Source organism: Hemicordylus capensis, chromosome 1, assembly GCF_027244095.1.
Source record: "Hemicordylus capensis ecotype Gifberg chromosome 1, rHemCap1.1.pri, whole genome shotgun sequence".
NCBI lineage: Eukaryota > Metazoa > Chordata > Lepidosauria > Squamata > Cordylidae > Hemicordylus > Hemicordylus capensis.
Window position 1 is genome coordinate 32,882,218 of NC_069657.1, and position 23,222 is coordinate 32,905,439.

General features: G+C 45.5%; 1 protein-coding gene and 1 long non-coding RNA gene across 8 annotated transcripts in view; one reads left to right on the forward strand and one right to left on the reverse strand.

Annotated features, from left to right (window-relative positions):
• Window positions 1–8,774: 8,774 nt before the first annotated feature.
• Window positions 8,775–23,222, reverse strand: part of UNC79 (unc-79 homolog, NALCN channel complex subunit) — a 204,072-nt gene continuing 189,624 nt past the window's right edge. For all 7 annotated transcript variants that reach the window (XM_053245847.1, XM_053245854.1, XM_053245821.1 and 4 more), the window contains 3 exons: window positions 20,874–20,951; window positions 16,767–16,808; window positions 8,775–10,631 (listed from right to left, as the gene is read on the reverse strand). In XM_053245847.1, the coding sequence (XP_053101822.1) occupies window positions 10,431–10,631; window positions 16,767–16,808; window positions 20,874–20,951 (321 nt within the window). In that variant the 3' untranslated portion in view covers window positions 8,775–10,430. The remainder of the gene's footprint in view (window positions 10,632–16,766; window positions 16,809–20,873; window positions 20,952–23,222) is intronic.
• Window positions 10,627–21,509, forward strand: LOC128323141 (uncharacterized). Its single transcript, XR_008306178.1, has 2 exons — window positions 10,627–11,611; window positions 19,757–21,509. It is a non-coding gene; the product is annotated as an uncharacterized LOC128323141 (long non-coding RNA).

Sequence of the window (23,222 nt, forward strand, 5' to 3'; positions counted from 1 at the left end):
TGAGACACTTGGACAGGTTAGCATTAGAAGAGGCATTTTCCAAGGGGACTCACTATCCCATCTGTTGTTTGTAATCACCATGACCCCACTTTCACAAATACTAAACAAAACAGGCCTCGGATACCAAACATCTAAAACATCCAGTAAAATCAACCATCTGCTGTACATGGACGATCTGAAGTTGTATGGAAAGTCCCAGTCAGAAATTGAATCACTGCTAAGCACTGTCCGTATATTCAGTAGCAATACAGCAATGGAGTTTGGACTAGACAAGTGTGCTGCATTAATAATGAACAGAGGGAAAATAACAAAAAAACAGAAGGAATAGAACTGTCCAATGGAAGCAACATCAAGAACCTGGAAGAGAAAGAACATTACAAAGACTTGGGCATTCTCCAGGCTGATAACATTGCACACACTGAAGTTAAAAGAAAAATGGGAAGTGAATACATCAGGAGAGTTAGAAAAATCCTTAAGTCCAAACTCAATGGCAGGAACACCATACAAGCTATAAACGCCTGTTATCAGATACACTGCAGGAATAATAAACTGGACCCAGGCAGAGCTAGAGACGCTAGATCGTAAGACCAGGAAAATCATGACCATCAATCATGCTCTACACCCCCGCAGTGATGTAGATAGGCTATACCTCCCTCGCAGCTCAGGTGAAAGAAGAATGCTGCAAGTCCATCAAACAGTAGAGGAGGAGAAAAGAGGCCTTGAAGAATACATAAAGGACACTAAAGAAGATGCACTTCAAATGGTCAATAACAAGAAACTATTCAACACCAATGAAACAAAGCAGGCCTACAAGAAAGAACAAGTCAAGAACCGAGCAGAAAAATGGGGAAAGAAGCCTCTGCATGGTCAATATTTGCACAATATAAGTGGAAGATTAGACATCACCAAGACCTGGCAATGGCTTAAGAATGGTAACTTGAAGAAAGAAACAGAGGGTTTAATACTGGCTGCACAAGAACAGGCACTAAGAACAAATGTAATAAGAGCAAAAGTCGAAAAATCCACAACAAACAGCAAGTGCCGCCTTTGTAAAGAAGCAGATGAAACCGTGGACCACCTAATCAGCTGTTGTAAAAAGATCACACAGACTGATTACAAAGAAAGGCATGACAAGGTAGCAGGGATGATACACGGGAACATCTGCAAGAAATACAAGCTACCTGTAGCCAAAGATTGGTGGGACAATAAAATTGAAAAAGTGGTAGAAAATGAAGATGCAAAAATATTATGGGACTTCCGATGACAAACAGACAAATATCTGCCACACAATACACCAGATATAACTATAGTCGAGAAGAAAGAAAAACAAGTTAGAATAATCGACATAGCAATACCAGGGGATAGCAGAATAGAAGAAAAAGAAATAGAAAAAAATCACAAAATACAAAGATCTACAAACTGAAATTGAACGGCTGTTGCAGAAGAAGACCAAAATAATCCCAGTGGTAATTGGCGCCCTGGGTGCAGTCCCAAAAGACCTTGAAGAGCACCTCAACACCATAGGGGCCACAGAAATCACCATCAGCCAATTACAAAAAGTAGCTTTACTGGGAACAGCCTATATTCTGCGACGATATCTATAACAACAGCAACAACATTGACAATAAAATTCTGGCATCCCAGGTCCTTGGGAAGGACTCGATGTCTGGATAAAACAAACCAGTCAATAACACCTGTCTGACTGTGTGAATAAATAATAATAGGTAGGCTGTTGGGCAGTGCTGGGGAGGAGTCAGCTGTCGTGGTGCACGTTGGCACCAACCATGTTAGGAAATGCAGTAGGGAGGTCCTGGAAGCCAAATTTAGGCTGCTAGGTAGCGTACTGAAATCCAGGACCCCCAGAGTAGTGATGGCTGAAGTGCTACCTGTTCCATGAGCAGGGACAGCAAGACAGGCGGAGCTGAGGGGTCTCAATGCGTGGATCAGATGGTGGTGTCGGGAGGAGGGATTTAGATTTGTTAAGCACTGGGATACATTTTTGGGAAAGCGAAGGTGAAAAGGAGAAGTAGATTTGGGTGTCATCAGCATACTGATAACACCCAGCTGATGCCCTCACCCAGCGGTTTCATATAGATATTAAAAAGCATTGGTGACAGAATGGAGCCCTGAGGGACTCCATATAACAGCTCCTGTTTTGAGGAGCAGCTGTCACCAAGCTCCACCATCTGGAATCTACCGGAGAGATAGGAGCGGAACCACTGCAAAGCAGTGCCCCCTATCCTCAACTCCCCCAGGCTATCCAGAAGGATACCATGGTCAATGGTATTGAATGCCACCTAGAGATCTAAAAGAAACAACAGAGTCACACTCCCTCTGTCGATTCCCCGGTAAAGGTCATCCATCAGGCTGACCGAGGCCATCTCAACCCCATAGCCCGCTCTAAAGCCAGTTTGAAATGGGTCTAGATAATCAGTTTTCTCCAAAACACTTTTAATAGACACTTCGGGGGGTGGGGAAGAGAACACACTTACACTTTCCCATCAGCCTTTTCTGTCAGATGGCATACTTATGACTCCTCCCGTCTCCTGATCTCAGCTGGTGGTCACCTGGCTTCATGAACACAAACTCACAACAGTAATAAACAACCATGAAAAATGTAGGTAAAGGGGTTTTTCAGGGGCATTCAGGTTCACCAAAATCACTACTTTCAAAGATTCACTACTGAAATGTGAATCTGGAGAAGAACTGGCTCAGTCTTATTTTGGAATCAGCTACTTTGGGAGGTCTTCCAAATAGAATATAGGTGCCGAGTGAAAATATTATATGCTCCCATGCTTTTCAAGCTGTAAAATTGTTGACCAACATCCAGACTAAGCCTGAGTCAATGTGCCAGGGCTTTTGGGGTGGGGGGACTTGTGTCAATCCCCCCTTACCTTCGTTGCCACTTGTGCTACCCAGAATCATTGTTCCTGTAGGTCCTCCAGTCCTCAGGGACATAGTTTTGTAAGATACAGATGGCTGTAGAGGGAAGAAGAGATCACCAAATATTGCAGTTCCCCCACCGAAAAAAACCTGGCACAATGGAAAATCCTGGCATACTGTATCAGAGCAGGGATTGTCTGGATGTTGGCTGTCATCTTTTATACTGTTGTATTAGTTCAATACTTTGAATGGTGTTTAACTGTTATATGAATTGTATATCACTTTAGGAATTCTCTTTTAGAAAGACAATTGATACATCGTATAGACAGAATGAATGAAATCATTGTTACTTAAGCTTCTAGAGCCCTAACGCTCTACTACGCGGCCAACATGGAATAACATTTCAGCCAGAAATTCTACTTAACCAGCTCCCCATCAAAGCTGACAAACCATGATGGCAAGTTTGATAGATGTAATGGAATGCTAGGTCAATTCTTTCCATGTATAATTCAGCAGCTGGGCAAACAAAACAGTTATGGCTTTTTAATATTTCACTAGCTTCCAAAGAGATACAACAGAACATCTACAATGTTGTTGAGGGTTTTTGTTGTTGTTGTTGTTTTTAACAAACTCCATAAAAATTTCATAGGTCATCTTGTGCTTTTGGCAGGGTTGCTTTTCTGTCAGCTGCCCAGATTTCTTGCAGGAAACCTGAAGAGGTAGGGCAGAGGGCTTGATCCAGCTGATCCCTTGTATGTGTGGTGAGGCATTTGCAGATCTGTGAGGGCAGTTCTAGACTTGCAGGAGGGTTGCTGACAAGTATTGTCCCCAGAGTGTAGAATCCAAGGGAAAGAGTTGTGGTATGCAAGGACAAGGCAGTGGAGTGGAATCAGGAATATTAAGAGTTTAATGACTTTGATAGTATGTACAGAGAGGCAAGTGCAGACTGCTTTTCAGTGCTCTTGCTGCTGGCTGTTTGTTAGCCCCTGCCTCTACTCCAGGACTGGGATACAAGTAACTAAAGCCCCATTCAAAAGCTTGCTTGGATCAAGGAGTGGATTAACAAGGAAGACCACAATGTACAGAGCAAGAATGCAGTGAGGGAGGGAGCCGTCTAACAGAACTTCCTAACTGTACCAGGACACTGTGGAAGTGGCAATGTTTGATGCCCTCCCCTTCCTTCTGTGTCACCCCAAAATATGTCTTAGAGGGTTGTGCTGCAGCAGTGCATCCTTGCGCGGTATTTCAGCCAAGGGGAGAGGATTAGCAAGAAGAAGTTCCCATGTGCATAGAGGAATATATAGAGGAAGGGTGGGGAGGATGCAAAGGGAGGATCATGCCTGTATCATTCATTCCAATAGCAAAGTTAGTGAAGGCATACATAGGAACATAGGAAACTGCCATATACAGAGTCAGACCATTGGTCTATCTAGCTCAGTATTGTCTTCACAGACTGGCAGCAGCTTCTCCAAGGTTGCAGGCAAGAGTCTCTCTCAGCCCTATCTTGGAGAAGCCAGGGAGGGAACTTGGAACCTTCTGCGTTTCCCAGAGCAGCTCCATCCCCTTAAGGGGAATATCTCTCAGTGCTCACACATCAAGTCTCCCATTCATATGCAACCAGGGCAGACCCCAGGGCTATGGGGACAAGTCATGCTTGCTACCACAAGACCAGCTCTCCTCTCCTGCATGCACACCATCATATGAAGCTGCCTTCTGCTAAGTCAGAGCACTGGTCTGTCTAGCTGAGTATTGTCAACACAGACTGGCAGCAACTCTCCAGAGATTCAGGCAGCGGGTCCTTCCCATGCCAGGGATTGAAACTGTATTGAAAAATAGATGCTCTGTCACTGAATTATGCTTCCTTTCTACAGTTGTCCTGCTCTGAACATAAAGTGGCTGCTGCCATCTGTTCAGTTTGCCATTTGTTGGGTTCTGCTCCCTCCTGTCATTGAGTGGGCAACTTGAGGAAAAACTATAGGGTTGTGCGAGCTGTGTGGGTGAGCGAGAATCATGGCCAAGGGACAAGAGAACCGTTGAATGGCGATTGGCAAACTGAGATTACTCTGTGGGAAAGGGGGTGGCGGGCATCTCTGCAACAGTTCAAGCACTAGATGGGAGCTATTTGTTCCACCATCAAGGGAGATTCCTCCGCTCCAGGGCTGGCGGCACTGTTGGTGGGCTAAGCTGGAAATGTGCCCAAGGACCCATACCCATTCAAGGGCCCACCCCCAGAATTGGCCAACACCTATGCAGTGGAGGAACTTCCATTTGAGTTGCATTTGTAGAGATAAGAAAGTTTGGGGTCACATATAAGTATGAAATTGCAGCTGGTGGCTAGTCTCAGACAGACATGCAAACAAGATTGCCACTACTAGAAAGTGAACAGGGTTTGCAACTACATTGATTTTGTTGTGAAGGCCCGCAGCAGCATGGGTGGTGCAGAAACCACCTGCAGGACGCTGCATGGTATGTGGGCCACTGCATACAGCGAGTTATTCAGTCTTCTTGCATAATGACCATTTGGTTCCTCCCTAGCTCCCAGAGCAGCTCTCCATTAGCATGCAGGCAAGGTATTTCACCTGTAGTAGAGGAAGAGCGAGGCCAATTCCATTGCATCTGCTTGGACCCTTGGTCTTTTGGCACCTCCCCTCCCAGAACTGTCTCTATCAGCTACATCCCCACCTAGCTGCATCAAAGGGAGAGGTGGTAACAGAAAGTCCCTCCACTGGCCTGGCTGGGAACTGCCATTTGTTTCCATCCGCAGCCATGCTACCTGCTCAGTATGGTGATGATCTAACATTATGAGGCTCTCCACATGAGCAGTGTGGAGAGCTGGATGGGGTTTAGCGGGGAGAGTGGGCTTGGCCTGCTCTCCCTGCAGATGATCATGGCACTAGCCCTGGGCGGCTGGATCGGCTGCCCACACAATAACTGGTTCCGTCACGGAGCCAGTTGGGACAGCGGGCAGCAGGGGCCACTCAGCCCCCAGAAGTCCCAGAATGCCTCAGATGAGTGTGCGAGACATTTTGGGGAGATCCCCATACTGGGAGGCTTGTTGGAACCTCTCAGTCGGGGGTTTCCTAGTGAGTCACCATGGTGCGGAGCCACGCAGTAGCGACTCACGAGTAGGGAAACAGGGTTAGCTCGCTCCACTAACCTTGTTTAGCAGGGGGGTATTTAGAAGGGTTTGCTGCCGGGAGCTGCGCAGCTCCTGTTGTAGCACACAACTGCTGGAAGGTGGGCTGGGCTCCCTTAGCCCGCATTCCAGTGATTGAGAAAATAGCCTCTATGTGTGTGCTTATTTTCCTCTTTCCTCCCTGTTCCTTTTTTCATTTGATACTAGCCCTATTGATACATTGTTGTATGAGTGTACAGATGTCTGTTCACAGAGACATGTTTCTGTGTGAATGACTGTACCTGCATTCAACTTCGATTGATACAACATCTGCATCCGTTCCTTGAAGATAATGATCTCAGAACTGTGGTGCACTCTCTAGTAACCTCTAAGCTTGATTACTGCAATGCGTTCTACCTTGGACTGCCTTTGTATGCAGTTTGGAAACTTCCGTTGGTCCAAAATGCAGCAGCTAGATTGGTCTCTGGGGTTTCTCGGAGAGACCAAGTTATACATATTTTAAAAGAATTGCATTGGCTACCAATAGGTTTCTAAGCAAAATACAGTGCTGGTAATTACCTTTAAAGCCCTTAACGGCTTAGGACCAGGCTACCTGGGAGAGCGCCTTCTTCTGCATGATCCCCACCGCACATTAAGGTCATCAAGAGAGATCCGGATCCAGATGCCTCCAGCTCATCTGGTGATGACTCAGGAGTGGACCTTCTCTGTAGTTGCTCCTGAGCTGTGGAATGTGCTCCCTATAGATATCTGTGGCCTAACATATTTGTCAGCTTTTAAAAGACGCATTTTTTTAAGCCTGGCTTTTAGTAACCTCTGAATATTTTAATTCTTTTAACTCGTTGTTTTAATAGTTTGTTTAATTGTGTGTTTATTGTATTTATGGTTGTGAGCCACCCAGAGCCTTCAGAGTCAGGTAGTGTGTGAATTAAATTAATAATAATAACTAGTGGGCCTGGGCACAGAGCATCTGCGCCTCTAGTTGGACCCAGCTGTCTCCGCCACTACGCTGGCAAGCCTGGCATTCTGGCTGGCTGGCTGGCCAGCCGACTGGCCATTTCCCCCACCCCCGCCGCCATCCCCCTGGGCCACGCTGTCCCACCGCCACTTCCTCCATGTGGCTGGGCGAGGGCCCACCGTCACCGCTGCTGTCTCACCCCGGCAAGCCAGGGCCAGGCTGTCCCGCCGCTGCCGCATTCTCCTCCCAGCCGGCAGGGCTTCGCCCACAGGCCACCCGCCTCCTCAGGCCAGCGGGGCTTCACCCACTGGCCACCCACCTCCGCCTCCTCGCCATCACCATTATTTCTCTCCGCTTCAGTGCTGGAACTCTTGTGCGCTCTCTGTCAGCCAATCGCCTCCTCCCCCTCTGTCAGCCAATCGCCTCCTTTCTGCCACATGCCCACGCATCCCATCTTGGAGAATTAATTATATAGATTTTAAAAGTGAACCTGGGTGAAGTTTTCTCAAATGCATGGTACATATAGGAAGCATACTACTGTACTTGTGTTCAGTGTAACGTGTGAATAACTGTACCTGTGAACAGTTCTAAACCTGTGTACATTGTACACTAGTTGTATGAGTGCTGAATATGACATGTGAGTAGGGCTACTGTGTCTATTAGACTGTATGCCATTATTTTAAAATGTAAACCAGCTTGAGTGACATCCAAACCTTTGGCTCAGTGGTGTGCCAACATCAGGACCATGAATGAAAGGACTGTTGCATTCATACAAGCATCTTTCTCTCAGTGGAAGGACTGCTTGTGTGAGTACAGCTCTCCTTTAATTTGTAGAAGGAACTTTCAGGATGCCTCCCCTGGAGTGCACTGGCAGAAAGGCAGTATAGAAATGCACTGAGACAGACAGAGATACCAGTCAACTGACATGTGCCTCCAATCACAGGAACATAGGAAGCTGCCTTATACTGAGTCAGGCCATTGGTCCATCTAGCTCAGTGTTGTCTACACTGAATGGCAGTGGTTCTCCAAGGTTACAGGCAGGAGGCTCTCTCAGCTCTACCTGGAGATGCCAGGGAGTGAACCTGGGAACTTCTGCAAGCATAGTGAAGCTCTTTCACCAAGCTATGGCCTTACCCTCAAGGAGAGGAGAACTGGTCTTGTGGTAGCAAGCATGACTTGTCCCCTTAGCTAAGCAGGGTCTGCCCTGGTTGCATATGAATGGGGGACTTGATGTGTGAGCACTGCAAGATATTTCCCTTAGGGGACAGAGCTGCTCTGGGAAGAGCAGAAGGTTCCAAGTTCTCTGCCTGGCATCTCCAAGATAGGGCTGAGAGAGATTCCTGCCTGCAACCTTGGAGAAGCTACTGCCAGTCTGTGTAGACAATACTGAGTGAGATGGACCTATGGTCTGACTCAGTATATGGCAACTTCCTATGTACCCCCTAAGAGAAATATCGTACAGCACTCATATGTGGTCTCCCATCCAAATGCAAGCCAAAGTGGACCCTGCTTAGCAAAAGGGACAATTCATGCTCGCTACCACAAGACCAGCTCTCCTCCTACTGAGCCGCTTTATGTTTCCATTTAATCCACAGACCGACACCCCTACAAGTGGGGAACTCTACAATAGTCCCCTTGTGATCTCCATCCCAGGCAAAAAAATTTACCATGACATCTATCGCTGTTGCAATAAACTGCAATAAACGCTGTTGCAATAAACATAGAAGCAACTATGACAAATCCAATGTGGTATGCCAGCGAGCTTATGTGAAAGAATATAACAACAAATAGTATTAAGAGTGGTATTAAAGAGTTATGCATTTTATAGCATTTTAATATAAAGCTGAAATTTTTACTATATGAGTCAGCATATTACAGCAATAAATACAGATTAATACAGTATATCTCAGTTATGTATACACAAAAAAGCTAAATTTTAATTACAAGTTCTGCTGTCCTTAGGCCCTGATCCAAAGCCCATTGCAAAGCAATGAGGAACTTTTCTGTACATCCCAGTGGATCAGGTCCTTCTCAATGCTATTAAAATTCACTTTTAAAAAATATTTAACATTGCTGTCTATGCCACATTCCTAGAATTTCTATGTATTATATGCAAATCTACAAGCCCAAACCTTTCCCCAGGGAAGCTTCACGTGCACATTCTCCCTAGCCGTAACAGGAATGGGACTCCTTTTAAATCTCACTGTGTACAAGTGTTTAAGAAGGAATAAAATAAAGGCCATTATACATATCATCTAGAGAGGGATACTTCATAGCGTGAGGATTGCAGGAGAATATGCAGCAGTGAAACAGAAGTTAAAGCACTTTATACAACAGTTCCTAAACTGAAAAGACAAGCGAACTGGCACAGTTTATCCATCTAATTTCTAAGTGCACTTTGTAAGGATGCTCCTCGCAAGCAGGGCTGGCTTCAGGTTTCTGCACACCCTCCCCAAGCAAAATAATACCTGCATTGTTCATGCAACTGCAGTCTTTTGGCTGCCTTCTCCCTAGTTCCCCTTGTCCCACCTTGCAAGGGGCACCTGTTAGCTGAGAGGTACATGCCTGGGAGGGGAAAGGAGATGGGAAAAGAGAGGAGTGTCTCTCTCCTTCCTGGTGCTCACTAGGTGGGCCCTCCTAGATCTGTGGGCCCAGGACTAACATACAACCGGCCCACCCACTGGCACAAGCCCATGCTTGAAAGTCGTTGCTATCATTTGGAGCAGAAAAAAAAAGCACCTGCAAGAGTCCTCATTATAGGGTCACTATTTTAGAGTGACAAGATTTATTGCATTGCCAAGTGTGATCTTTAAGACAAAAGGAAATCAAGAGGAAGGCTCCTAAACACCCCCCACTGATTCTGATTTAAAAATAGCAGCATAGGATGCTCACAAGTACACACCACAGGTACGCACAGAACTGTGGCATTTAAAAATATTTTTCAAAAAAACAATAATGGGGGGGGGAAGAGTAATAGTCTTAAAAAATACAGAAACATTTTTGGAAATGAAAATATGTTAACATCTTTCTATGCATGTAGCATAGTAGCTCAGGCCTGACTTGGCAAACTCTTGCTTCAGTTCCATAGATCAGGGGTTCTCAAATTTGAGTCCCCAGATGCTGTTGGATTATAGCTCCCATCATCCCCTGCCAATGGCCATCTGTTGATTCAGGGGGTGATGGGCACTGTAGTTCAACAACATCTGGGGACCTAAGTTTGAGAACTTTTGCTATAGTTTTTAAAGGCCACACCTCACATAAGCAAAACTGTACTTGTGGTTATGAGTGGGCACAATCAGACCACTAGCTTTAGCCTTTTCACCTGTTTCTATTCATCTATGAGACTAAAACATGTAGCTACAGTACTATTTTATGATTTTTAATGGCCTTTTGTCTTATAGCTTTAGCCCTATTATTGCTAGATTAAACTGAAGCTTTTGGAACATCCCACCTCATTCATAAAGGATAAAACTGAGATGCCGCTTCGGATGACTGGATTTCCACTTGAGCCATTTTAAACTGCGTACACTGCAGCCACTTGCGAAGGGCGGAGGAGCTGGTGCTCATCTGAGCCGAGCCCTGCAACATCCTAAGGCTATGGTGGTTCACGTTGGTCTGAATAGCTTGCAGGCGAAGCTGGAGCCCAGCAGATAAATGCTGTTGAAACACGGAAATGTGAACTGTCAAAACTTTTATTTTAGTTACATTTCCCCCTCTCTTTCCATTCTAGTCCTCAAAGCAACTTAGCAACAATTATTTAAAATAAATGTTGTCCTTAAATGACAATATTAAAACCCAGCATAAAAGGCATAACATTCACATACAAAACAACAGGCTAGTTCACACGATCAGTAATTGGGTTGGACAATTGTCCTACCCAAATCTGGGAGCCGTGCACACCCCTGTTTTGCCTGTGTGTTCTCATAAAAATCAAGGTAGGAGGTCAGGGAAGTGATCGTGCGGGAGGCTCCCATGGAGGAGGATAGCTCTGTCCTACACAGTAGCTGTGCCTGGGGCTTTTATACACAGCAGGCAAAGCTCTGGACTAAATGTTGAGAGAAGCCACTTTGAATTACACTCGTGGCATGAAGGAAGCAGCCCCTCCCCTCTGCTCTCAGCTTTTCTTTTGGTGCAGGTTCACATTGCATGCCCCCATGTTTTCCTTCTAGCCAAGGGGGACTCCTTGGGAACACAATGTTGCCTTCAAAACCTCGTGTCCTAGACTGGGAGCATTTGTCTACACTAACAGATTTCTTCCCTTTTTTTCCAACACATGCCTGGTGTTTTAACCAGGAAAAACCTTAAGCAAGCAGACTAATATTGTCCAAAAACTTGAGCAAACACAGAGGTTTTACTTTTGTAACTAGAGCTTAAAAGAGTTTGCTTTCTGCAGCTAGGCAAGCCTGCTCGATTTGCATTTCTAAAGAGATATATCTGCATTCCTAAAGAGTGTTTCCCTCTTATCATTATAATGCTTCTACTTCAGTGCCTCACCCTATTTGCTCTGACTTTTTCAGAAAAACTCACTTAAAACCAGCATCGTAAAACCCGGAAATACATTGAGATAAGCTAGAATTCGGAAGACAAAGCCCGATTTGTGTGTGGAGTGCTTCCAAGAATCTCGAATGGACTTCAGGGTAAGTTTGGCCAGTGTGTGAACTCACACACTCTCTTCCAAAGGAGATTTGCGGTAGCAGCCCTGTGTGGAAACGCTCATCAGGCACAAGGAAAAGCTTCTTACTCAGCAGGAGCCTTGTACACAATCACTTCACCTTGCTTTTTACTTGCAGGGGAGTGCAAAGAGCTCCCAAACCTGGGTAGGATGCTTATCCTACCCAGTTAACGATTGCGTGAACTAGCCTTGTAACTACTGTACGGGGAAACAGTGGCTGACATTCAAATGAACACTATGCTTGCACAAACATGTTGCGCTACTGCAAGGACATTTTAAGCTTGTGTTGGGAGCTTGGATTCCAGACTAGTCCTGAGCTAATGCAACAGGGTGTGCTTATGCAATAAGGTGCACAACCTATGGCATGTCTCCTGCTGTGAAACACCCACATCCTGTTCCACTACCCTTGTCCCACAAGTGCAGTGAGAGTGCAAATTCATTGAGAGCGCAAGAGACTGAGCAACTTCAAGCATTCCCCATGGCTTCACACAGGTATGTGGCTTTCTTGCACAGCTGCAGATTTGTTTGTTGTGCTAGCACAGCGTTACTCTGGAGGTCAGCCAGTAGCAGTAGAAGCAGCAAATTCAGTTCATAAAATAATACTAAATGCCAAGAGATAAATACTGTATAGTCATTTTCGCCTGGTACTCAATAGCCATCAGAGAGAGAATGAGGTGGACAGATCAGCAGAGGAAATTCCACAAATGAGGTGCCACTGCAGAAAAGGTTCTGTCCCTAGAAACCACCCACCTTAGAAGCTGGGGGCATTCAACACCTACATGAGATCAGAATTAATAATCATGGCTGACATGATGGGCGGGGTTATGGAGCCATAATGCTTCAGCTCAGGGCTGCTGCAGCTTTCTAAGCAAGCCCTGATGCTGTTCCAAAGCAGAAGATGCGGAAGCAGCATTTTCACACGTTCCCCCATTCAAGACCTGGGGAGACCTGCAGAAATGCTGCTTCCGCATTTGCTGCTTCTGAACAGCATCAGGGCTTGCTTAGAAGTCCGCAGCAGTTTGGGGGTACAGTGTTATGGCTCCGTAACCCTGAGCATCATGTCTGCCAATAATAATAGTAATATTACACACCCATTAATAGACATGCACCTGGTTGCCAGGGGTGAGTATAAATTTCCCCCAGACAATCAAATAGTGATCTGGAGGCCCTTCTTTGCAGTTCATCTCCAGCATGAATGCTACCCTCTAAAAAGAAAAGATATTAAGGTCGTTCTCACAGCCTTTGAGTGGGGTGGTGAGGGAGTGCCGGGAAAAGCAGGATCAATCTTACCTTCCCCTTGACGTCCTTAGCTCTTCAGTGGGCTGCTTGTGGCTTCCAGCAGCATGGTCTTCTGGAGGCGGGGCAATGCAGTCAAGCCTCCAGATATCCCTTAATGCACCGCGTGAGGAGCGTGGTGCATTGGGGCACTACCCCACAAGCCAGGGGCTTTAGGCACCTGGTTCTGTGTCTGCTCAGGCTGCAGGCAGCCTGAATAGACACACGGCCGGGATCCTAGGTAAAAGGGTGCACTTGTGTCCTTCTACCTAGGTAATAACCCGGGGGGAAACCCTTGGGCTAGCCAGTGACGCAGCACCCAAATGGCCCTGATCCTGGCGCTCCACACGAGCAGCCCTGCCTAGGTACGGTAACTGCAGGGACTCAATGCTTATTCACCCGATGAAGCACAGAATCATCCAGCCCAATTGTGTGATTGTTACTGATGAGCAGAGGTGCAACTAGGTAATTTGGGCGCCGGGACCGCCCAGCCACAAGCCCCTCCTCCCATGCGCAAGCCCAACCCCACCCCAACCCCCGTGCAGTGCGCCATGGTTTTTTTATTAGCCTTTGCACGCCCCGCCAAACCTCTGTGGTTTTAAAAATATATATTATTACCACGGCCGAGGGGTGGCTGCGGGGGGGGGGAGCGGAGCACTCCTTCTCCCCTCCCCCAGCGACAGCAGGGGCCAGAGTGATGCTGGGCCTGTCCGTTTGGGCCAGCGTCCTTTGCCGACTGCGAGGTGTGCCTGCACAGTTGAGATCGTTGCAAGCCCGTGACGTCACAAGCTTGCGATGATCTCTCAACTGCGCAAGCATGCCTCGCAGTTGGCAGAAGACACTGGCCAGAATGGATGGGCCCAGCGTTGCTCCAGCCCATGTTGCCGGGGGAGAGGGGAGAAGGACTGCTCCACTCCCCCCGCAACAGCAGCCACCCCTTGGCCATGGTAGTAGTAGTAGTAGTAGTAGTAGTAGTAGTAGTAGTAGTAGTAATAATAATAATAAAAAAAGCAAGGATGTTTGGCAGAACGGGCACAGGGTGACTGCCAGAGGCCCCCGGCCCCGGCCATTTGGAGGCCCCCCCCCCGGACCTCGAAGGACCGGACCGAGTCCCCAAGGTCCAGGGGTTAGAGCGCCTCTGCTGATGAGTGGAACTTCTTTCTCTAACCAGCCACAAACCTGGGTAGGGCTGCTGGTGTGAACAGCTTCATTGATTGCACATGCTCTGTCCAGCCAGGCATTGTAAACGTTCAGTATGAATGACTGAATCTATCGTTTCAGTTTCTGCCTCTGAAATCTCCTGTTGTTTTACAAACAGCATGGCTACCAAGGCTGCCTTTTCACACCTAATTGAGACGCTACAGAACAGAGAATTAACCGAGTCAGCTGGATTAGCTGTGCTAGTTCAGTTCTGTGAGCTTCTGTTTTCCTTCCCCGGCATGCCCTCAGGCTGAGTCATCTGAAATATCAGTTATTTCTTTGATTCTGATGAAGAAGCTGCAGCTATCTCTCTCTCAGAAGAAAAGGGTGGGCAAAAGGGCTATTTTCTGGAAGCAATTTTATTCTCTGGCTTAGGTGTGTGTGGGCTGAAAATAGTTAGGCTCAGCCCTGAAATGGCTTATGGGGCTGAGCTTTGCCAGCCAGGCCAAATAGAGGAAAGAGGGAGGAGGAGGAAGAGATCCAGCCTTCAACTGCACCGTTTTGGTGTGAACATTTCTTTGAAATAAAGTTGCAATTTAAATTGCAGTTTGATCCTAAGTATGTTTACTTGGAACTAAATCTCACTAAGTTCAGTGGGACTTATTTACAAGCGCACGATTGTAGTCCATGATCTTACACATGTTTACTCTGAAATATGCCTCACTGTGGTGTTTCTGTCACTAAACCTGAAGCTGCAATCCTATGTGCAATTACAGTACTTGGAGGTAAGCCTCACTGGACATACTTCCAAGTAAGCATACCTAAAAATCAGGCTGCAGGAATAAAGTTGGGGAGAAAAAATGATTTCTTAATGTATTTATTTATTTGTCTTTGGCCTTTTGGGGAAGATAATTGCTTCTTTGAAGTTACTTCAAGAACAAAATGCTCAACATGTTTTCTTCTCTAACCCCCTATCAGCTGTGTGGTGTGTCCCCCCCCATAATTTTTAAGGGCATAAACTACTTGATTGCTTTCGGCAAATTTTTTAAACTGCATATACATGGACTGCCTGGATAAAAATAAACAAATAAAAAGTGGGTGGATAGGTTTTGTGGACTGATTTGCAAGAAAAATCTCTGTTCATAGAATCACAGCGTTGGAAGGCCATTGAGTCTAACCTCCTACTGTGAAACGGGACTACCTCATTGCTAATCCACCACTGCCACAAACCAACCCACACAATCAAGGCCACAGGGTGGCATGAGCAGAGAGCAGGTGTGATAGAGAAAGGCACTTGCACAGCCAGAAGAGTTGTACAGGCCGCATCCTAAAGGTAAAGTGTGCCGTCAAGTCGTTATCGACTCCTGGTGCCCACGTGTGATGCCTTTCAGCATCTTCCTATATCGCTGCTGCCCGATACAGGTGTTTCCCATAGTCTGGGAAACATACCAGCAGGGATTCGAACCGGCAACCTTCTGCTTCTTAGTCAAGCATTCCCCTGCTGCGCCACTTAAGGTGACACTGGGCAGCATCCTGCTCACCCCCAAATCAACTGGGATTATCATCATGATTATTAAGAATATTTATATGCCATTTTTCAACCAAAAAACGGTTCTCCAAATGGTTTTCATAAAAATTGATTAAGATTATTCCCCTGGTATCCCAAAAGCACTTGCAGTCTAATAACAAGACAAGCTAGCAGCCACAGAGATGCTGTGCTCATGCTGGATAGGAACAGTTGCTCTCCCTGCCAAAAACAAAACAGCCTCCATTTTACAAAGTGCCTCTTTGCCCAATGAGTAGGGGTTATTGAGCATTCCGGTTGAATGCTGGAAAAAAACCAGAAGGGTTTGGGGCCCCTCCTGTGATGGAGGCATCCCTCTGCTGCCTGTTACACCCTCCCTCTCCCCCAAAGTAAGGCTTTTATTTCTTGGGGCAGGTGGATGGGACGGGGCGGGTGGGGAAGATAGGGAAGGATGGAGCCAAGTTGGGATGCAAGCCCTATTTTGAGTTCAGTCTCACTTAAAGGAGGTTGGACTCAACCTGAAATGGGGTCCAATTTTTCAAACCAGGGAAATTCACATTTTAAACTCCCCCTTTTCTAAGTCTTGCCCCAGCCCTACCAGCCAGCAGCTTCAAATAATTCCTGTGAGCAAACCAAGCTGAGCTGAAAGGAAAAGGCAAAACACTGTGCTCTTTCCCTTCCTCTCAGTCTAAAGTCTGTTTCTGTTAGCTTGTTCACACATGCATGTGCTTCACTTGATGACTACAGTTTTACAATACAGCTACAATATGGCTTGCTTTCATGAATGTACCATAACAGATATAGCACCTCAGTTAGAACCTTTAAAGTCATATTGCATCATCTCAAACAGAATGCTTTTCAATGGAGTGAGTTCACACACTCAATTGCAAGTTGTCCACCAACTGATGCAACTGCATGTGAGAACAAGGCCTAGGATATCTTGGGTGACCAGATTCAAAAAGGAAGATAAAACTGCATCCCATCCTCTAACACACCTACCACCTTGCATATTCCATTTAACATCACAAAAATTAAATCATTTCCATTTAAATTAAAAAAAATCATTTGATGGACTTATGTGGATATGGACAAAAATCTAGTGTGCTTAATTTCCCTAGTGAACATAAAAAAGCAAGAAGTTCAGGGGTGTATCGAGGGGCAGGTAAGAACAAGAACCTACCTTTAGATTTGACTGAATCATTGGCAGCCACATCGGTATCAACTATAAGAAAAAATAAACTCTGTATTATTCTGCTAGGCATGATAATAAAGACTGTATTACAATTGCAATCTTGTTGTTGTTATACTCTCTCAGAAAAGGTATGACTAATGTTCTTAGCCTGAAGAAGGAGCCATGGGATCATGTGGGAGACAGAAGTTGGGTAGGACGTGTGTTCGACCACTCTCGATAATATGTGGGGACATAATGTCCTACCCAGTTCCCAGTGTCCACACAATCACTCTTCCCTCCTCCTACCTTGATCTTTGCATTTACATGATGGCAGATCATGCGTGTGTACAGCTCTCCTCCCTGGCTGGGTGCTCCTCCTACCCTGTTTCGGGTTGTATGAATTGCCCCCTTGAGTATGGTGCTTAACCAAACTTCCACAGTGCATGTTCAGAATATGTCACAATTCGTATTCCTACTCCGATTCCTCATTCCTCCAACAACTCTTGCCTGAAGGTACACTGCCACACATCTGCTAACTGTGGCTCTTTCTGGCATTTGCTAGCTCTAATTCTTTTCATTCATACTGTAGAAGAGCCAAAGAGGTCTGGGAAAGCCAGGTTTTATTTGCAAGCCAGGAGATTCACTTCACAAAGCTGGAGCCCGAAGACATTTTCAATATGTTTGCTGTGCTCTCCAACATTATTGAAATGTATTGTTCTAAATTGTTCCTCCAAATGGCATCAAGATATGCAATCTTCCAATTAAGCTTCTGTGAGCTACCCGCAAAATCTAATCAGTATTGACAGCATTAGATAAAGCACTGTTCAGAGAATGCTAGGTTATTAGCCAGAGCGGATGACATAGCATTTGGCTGTGTTCAGTGGTGGGTCAGCTGCAAAATGCATCTTGTGGACCCTAATTACTGACAGCACTGTTTGGGGAACCCTGGCGCAGTGGGGGAAGTAACTTGCTTAGGGAGCAAGAGTTTGCTGGTTCGAATTCCCGCTGGTATGTTCCCCAGACTATGGGAAACACCTATATTGGGCAGCAGCGATATAGAAAGATGCTCAAAGTCATCATCTCATACTGCACAGGAGATGGCAATGGTAAACCCCTCCTGGATTCTACCAAAGAAAACCACACAGCTCTGTGGGCGCCAGGAGTCGACACTGACTCGATGGCACTTTACCAGTGAAGTACACTGTGGGTGGCTTCACACAGAGTGCAGAACCTACTTCATCCTCGGTTAATCCATGTCCATGATTGTATGAACCCTCCTTGAGGAGGAACCACATGTTCCCTCAGGGAAGGAAACCTAGATGTGTAACAAAGAACTGAAGCTGGCTTGTCACCTCTAGTAATGCTCCACCTTAGGTTTGTGCTACATCTGAATCCATGCTCTTCATGAATCCCTGGTTTTTTGCAAGTGAGCCAACCCCCTTTGCAATTTGGGCCAATGATTGCGAGGCAGATAACATAAGGAAGTCTTGCCAGTCGAAGGGCAAGGCAGTCTGGGATAACATCCTGGGCTTTGCTGAGAGGTGCAGACAGGGGCATACTTCTCACTCAACTTGGCTAATACTGGTGGGTTCTCAGGGAATGCTCCTCAGTCTGAGGATGAAGCCAAAACTGTGTCCTTGGGTCATGGTAGAGGTTGGCTCGGGTTCCTCTAGTTCTCCTGTTAGGGAGGTCCCAGCAGCACATGGTCACTGGGGTCTGGGTCACAGGTTCTTCCCACCCTATTTCATCCCCTGAATGGTCTGCCTTGAGCTCTAACTGGAGCATCCTGGATCTGAGGTCATGCCACCTAATAGCCATGATAGCTAAACGGAACCTTCACATACAGAGGCAGTGTACCTTGCAATCTCAGATGCCGAGAACAAACAACAGAGGAAGGAAATCACTCTTGTGAGCACCCGAAGGCAGTCACAGCCGGACAAAAAAAATACCGGACCAGATGGACCTTGAACTAATCCATCAAGGCTATTCTTATGCCCACAAATTATCTTTGTGAGCATCATCTCTGGCCTGCTTCTGATAATGTAGCACTTAGAGCATATATATAGTCTTCTGAAAGCCATCACATGAGTGTTTTCATGTGGAAATGTTATATAAAGGTTAGTCATCCATGCGACTTCTCCGGAGCTGAGTCTGTGAACAGAACCCAACAGAGATCTAGGAGATGGTTTATAGATACTTCTGTGAAATGTGCCCATTTAACATTTTCATATGGATCATTTGCTCATGTGATTACTTCAAAACGTATATCCAGTCCTTGGATGTTAGGGCACAAATAGGTCTCTTGTTGATTAGTGCCGTGACATAGGCATGCCTGCAGTCACCAGATCTCATGCAATTCTTTTGCCGCTTGTCCTCTCTGAGTGCTGGCATGCATTTCTTCCAAGCAAGACATTTTTGACAAGCATGCTCCTGTACTTGCAGTTTGGCATTATGGTGCCAAAAGGAAGCAAAAAGACATTCTTTTCTGGACATGCCCTAGCTCCATCCCTCATATTTGTATTGGAAAGTGGCCTTGTATTGGAAAGTGGGACATAGCCTTTGGAAATCTTCTTCTTCCCTAAGGGAGAAGAAGTCAGAAGATCCAATTTGGAAGGTTGTAGAAACTAAATAACTTTGCTCTTGTTGCAAGTCTGTTTTCATGTGCTCTGTTGACTGAACTTTCTGCCTGTGTTGTGAAGGCTTTTCCTATGTCATCCAGCAAGAAACTTTGCATCAATCACCTGCAAATGGTTCATCCTTTGTTTACAGAAATGATACAGGATCCTCTTGGGGGAGGGGGGAATGGCTCAAAGGACCTACACCAAAATATTTCTTTATGTTTTCCTCTTGATCCTTTGCCCTTGCCAATAATACTAATAACTACATCCTTTTTGGAAAGGGATATTGCCAAGTTATATAAATGCTTCACTGCATGCTGTTTACCAGCTGCAATCCATTACCAGCACTATTTTTCCTTTTCCTTTTTTTTTGGCTTGAAGGTTATGAGTAAAGAAGAAATTTCAGTCTCGTGTGCTAACTTAAGAACAGGAAAAATTCCATTCCAATCGACCAAAGGCACTTCTGTCTGAACTCCACTTCACTGCATTCAATGGTACACCATTAAATGGTACTCCTGCAAGGCTTGTGGCCAGGGAACCTGTCCGACTGCATTTCCCCATAGTAATCTGCCATGGCCCATAGTCCGGCATCTCAGGCCATGCTAGGGCCCCACCACTAACTGGGATTGGACTGGCAGAGACTTGGAGGCATGGCCTTTTCCATTGTGGCCCCTCAGCTATGGAATGCCATCCCAGAGGAACTTTGCCATGCTTCCTTTCACAGGATCTTCAAAAAGCATTTGAAGACTTACCTTTTTAGAAAGGTGTGTGTGTGTGTGTGTTTTCAATTGCAGCTGGTGACTCCTGTTCCGGGTGGGAGCGGGTAGTAATGATGATGCAATATAACTAAAAAAACAAACTTTTTGCCATGCTGACCATTCAAATGGCCACCACGCATGCACAGAGACCAGCTGAGTAGTGGGGGCAGGGCATCCTCTGCAGGATGCTGGGTCGGCTGCCGCTGGTTCCCTAAGGATACCAGGTGCTGGCAGCAGGTAAGTTCAGTTGTTTTTAAAGTCAGATCTCACCACCTTCACTGCCCTCTCCGCCCACCAAGCAGGCTTCACCGCCACTACTGGTATTTTTGTCTGCTAAACTTTAAAACTTGGTCTTAACTGGGTCCTGTTTTTAGCTAACTTTTAAAACTATATAGGCACTCCCCGACTTACAAACACCTGTCATCCCTCATAGGAACCATATGTGTTTCCGAGTTATGAACTTACAAATGAACTTTTGGAATGCAACCCATTTGTAAGTTGGAGACCCTGTATATGGTTTTATTATTATTGTAAGCCACCCCAAGCAGTATTGTACTGGAGGGGATGGGATATTTTAAATAAATATTCCAGAGTATATTCCCATCCATGGGAGCTGCTTTTCAAGGGGCAATGGACAGCTAAGAGCTGAAAGGTCCAAGGAAATACATGGAACAACACACATAGCCTTTCGGATCCCAGTCATCTTTTAATATACATTTCTCAATATAGGGAAGGCCCACCTTGACAAAAATAGTGGAATTACATTCCTGCAAAGCTTCCATTAAGCTGATCACATGGAGACACACCATCTCTACCATCTGTGTGGGAATGAAAAGAGTTCAAATAAGATACATACCCTGTGCCACACTGTCATTAAAACAACAATCAATGGATGACAGGATTAAGATCAGATTAAATTTTTCAACAAAGAAATGGTCAATATTTACCAGGTTTCCCTTGATATAGCTGTAAGTTACATCCACAAGTTACAACCATGTTCAATGCATTTTACTGGGTCTTTCTAAGTCTTTCTCTACATCCCATCCTGGCCAACTACCATTAATCATGGTGCTGGTTTTTCCCCCTTTTCTTTGTAATTTACTGGATTTGGTCTGAAAATTAATTTGCTACAAAGATAGTATTAATTTCTTACCAAGATTTATTGTTTTGAATCAGCAGTGAGCCATGAATATAAAAATTCTTCACTGTATCTTCAATGAGCTATGGCATGCAAAAGGTTTCTCCAGCCTTTGAGTTGTAAATACAAACCAAGGCAAATATATGGAGAGAGAAAGAACATTTACGGTGCTTTCCTGAGCTGTGCATGGATTTACTGTGATATTACCAATAAAATCCTCTTCCATTTTTCTATCGTATGCTTCATCTTTACTTTGCAAGGACCAGTTAATTAAATTTCAAAACATCCTGGTGAGATGGGATGGTATTGCTATGAATTTTATAGAAGTTACTGCCAATGCAGAGAGCTTAATGGCTCATGCTCAGGGCCATATAAAGATTCATTGCCAAAACTAAGATTAAAGCTCAGACATTCCTCATCCAGTGCTTTGCTGAAGTTGTGATTGAGTTTTCAGGATGAATGGGACTCTTACATACAGAAGTGCTCTTAAATGGGGACGGAAGAGACATACCACCACTTAAAGCAGCTGCATGCTTGCATGCAGAAGGTTCCAAGTTCCCTTCCTGGCATCTCCAGATAGGGCTAAGAGAGACTCCTACCTGTAACCTTGAAGGAGCTGCTGCCAGTCTATATAGACAACACTGAGCTAGATGGACCAATGGTCTGACTCGGTATATGGCAGCTTCCTATGTTCCTATGTAACTTAATGAAACTGGGACTGCCTACTCCCACATGTCCACCACTCCCTGACTCTGTTTCCTGACTTGCAAACCCCAACCTACACTCATGTTTGCATCCATCTGCAAGTCACTATTGAGCCACCTAACCTACCTTACATTGTAATAAGAATGTTCACTGTAGGCACGTACGCCTTATTTTTAAAATATGTAAACCACCTTTCACTTGTAGGTCCCAAGGCAGTTTACAATAAGTGAAAAATATAAAATATACAAATACAAATAGTCCAATATAAAATATCACAGTTAAAAGCAAAACAACACATTTGTTTTGGCCTATTTGGACTGTTTGGCTTATGGCTGCAATAAAAGTAAACAAACAAACAATAGCAACAGGATTAGATCATTACTAAAACATCAGGAAGCAATGAACCTCTGCTATTACTACCCCCAAGGCACTGATTGGGCTTTTGTGCACACATAATCAGTACAAGAGTATAAAAGTACAGAGACCCAGATAAGAATCTGTAGTGAGTGGGAAAGGTGAGGCAGAAGGAGAGAGAGAAGCTTATCTCCCCCTCCTTTGCTTTCTCCACCCCCCACCTCATCTCCCTTAGTAGATCTGTCTGAGAACTGGATCCACAGAGCTGGCTTATGGTGGGATCCAGAGAGGTTGCTCCTCCCACAGCAGCCCACCAGCTGAGCTAGCCCTGTGATCTGCGGAGGCCAAGCAGGTGTGGGGTCACAGAAGGAATGGGCCCCTCTGTTAACTAGCTCCGTGGAGACCTCTTTTGATATGGCTAATGGATCATCTCCTCCACTGCTCAGCCTGTCATGCCTGACCTGGGGAGACATCATGTGCCATATGAGAATGTAGCAGCAGCAGGTTTTTCTGTGGGGATCAGCTTTCACAAGCCTCTTACTTAACCTTTCCTGCAATAAGGCTCCTGGCACATGCTCACTCAGCTCTCCTGCCAGGAAGATTCTGGTGGCTCAGGATATCACAAGTGCTAGCTTGGGGCAGGGACGGCTGGAGATTACCTCCAATATAACTTTTGGTATGCTTTTTGCTCAAAAGAGACTCTAGATAATAAAATTTTAGAGTTGGAAGGTACCTTGGAGATCTTCTAGTCCAATCCCCTACTCATTACAGGAACCAGCCTTGGCATCCCTGAGAGGCTTTAATTATTATTTATTTATTTACATGTATATCCCGCTCTTCCTCCAAGGAGCCCAGAGCAGTGCACTACATACTTGGTTTTCTATACATTTCT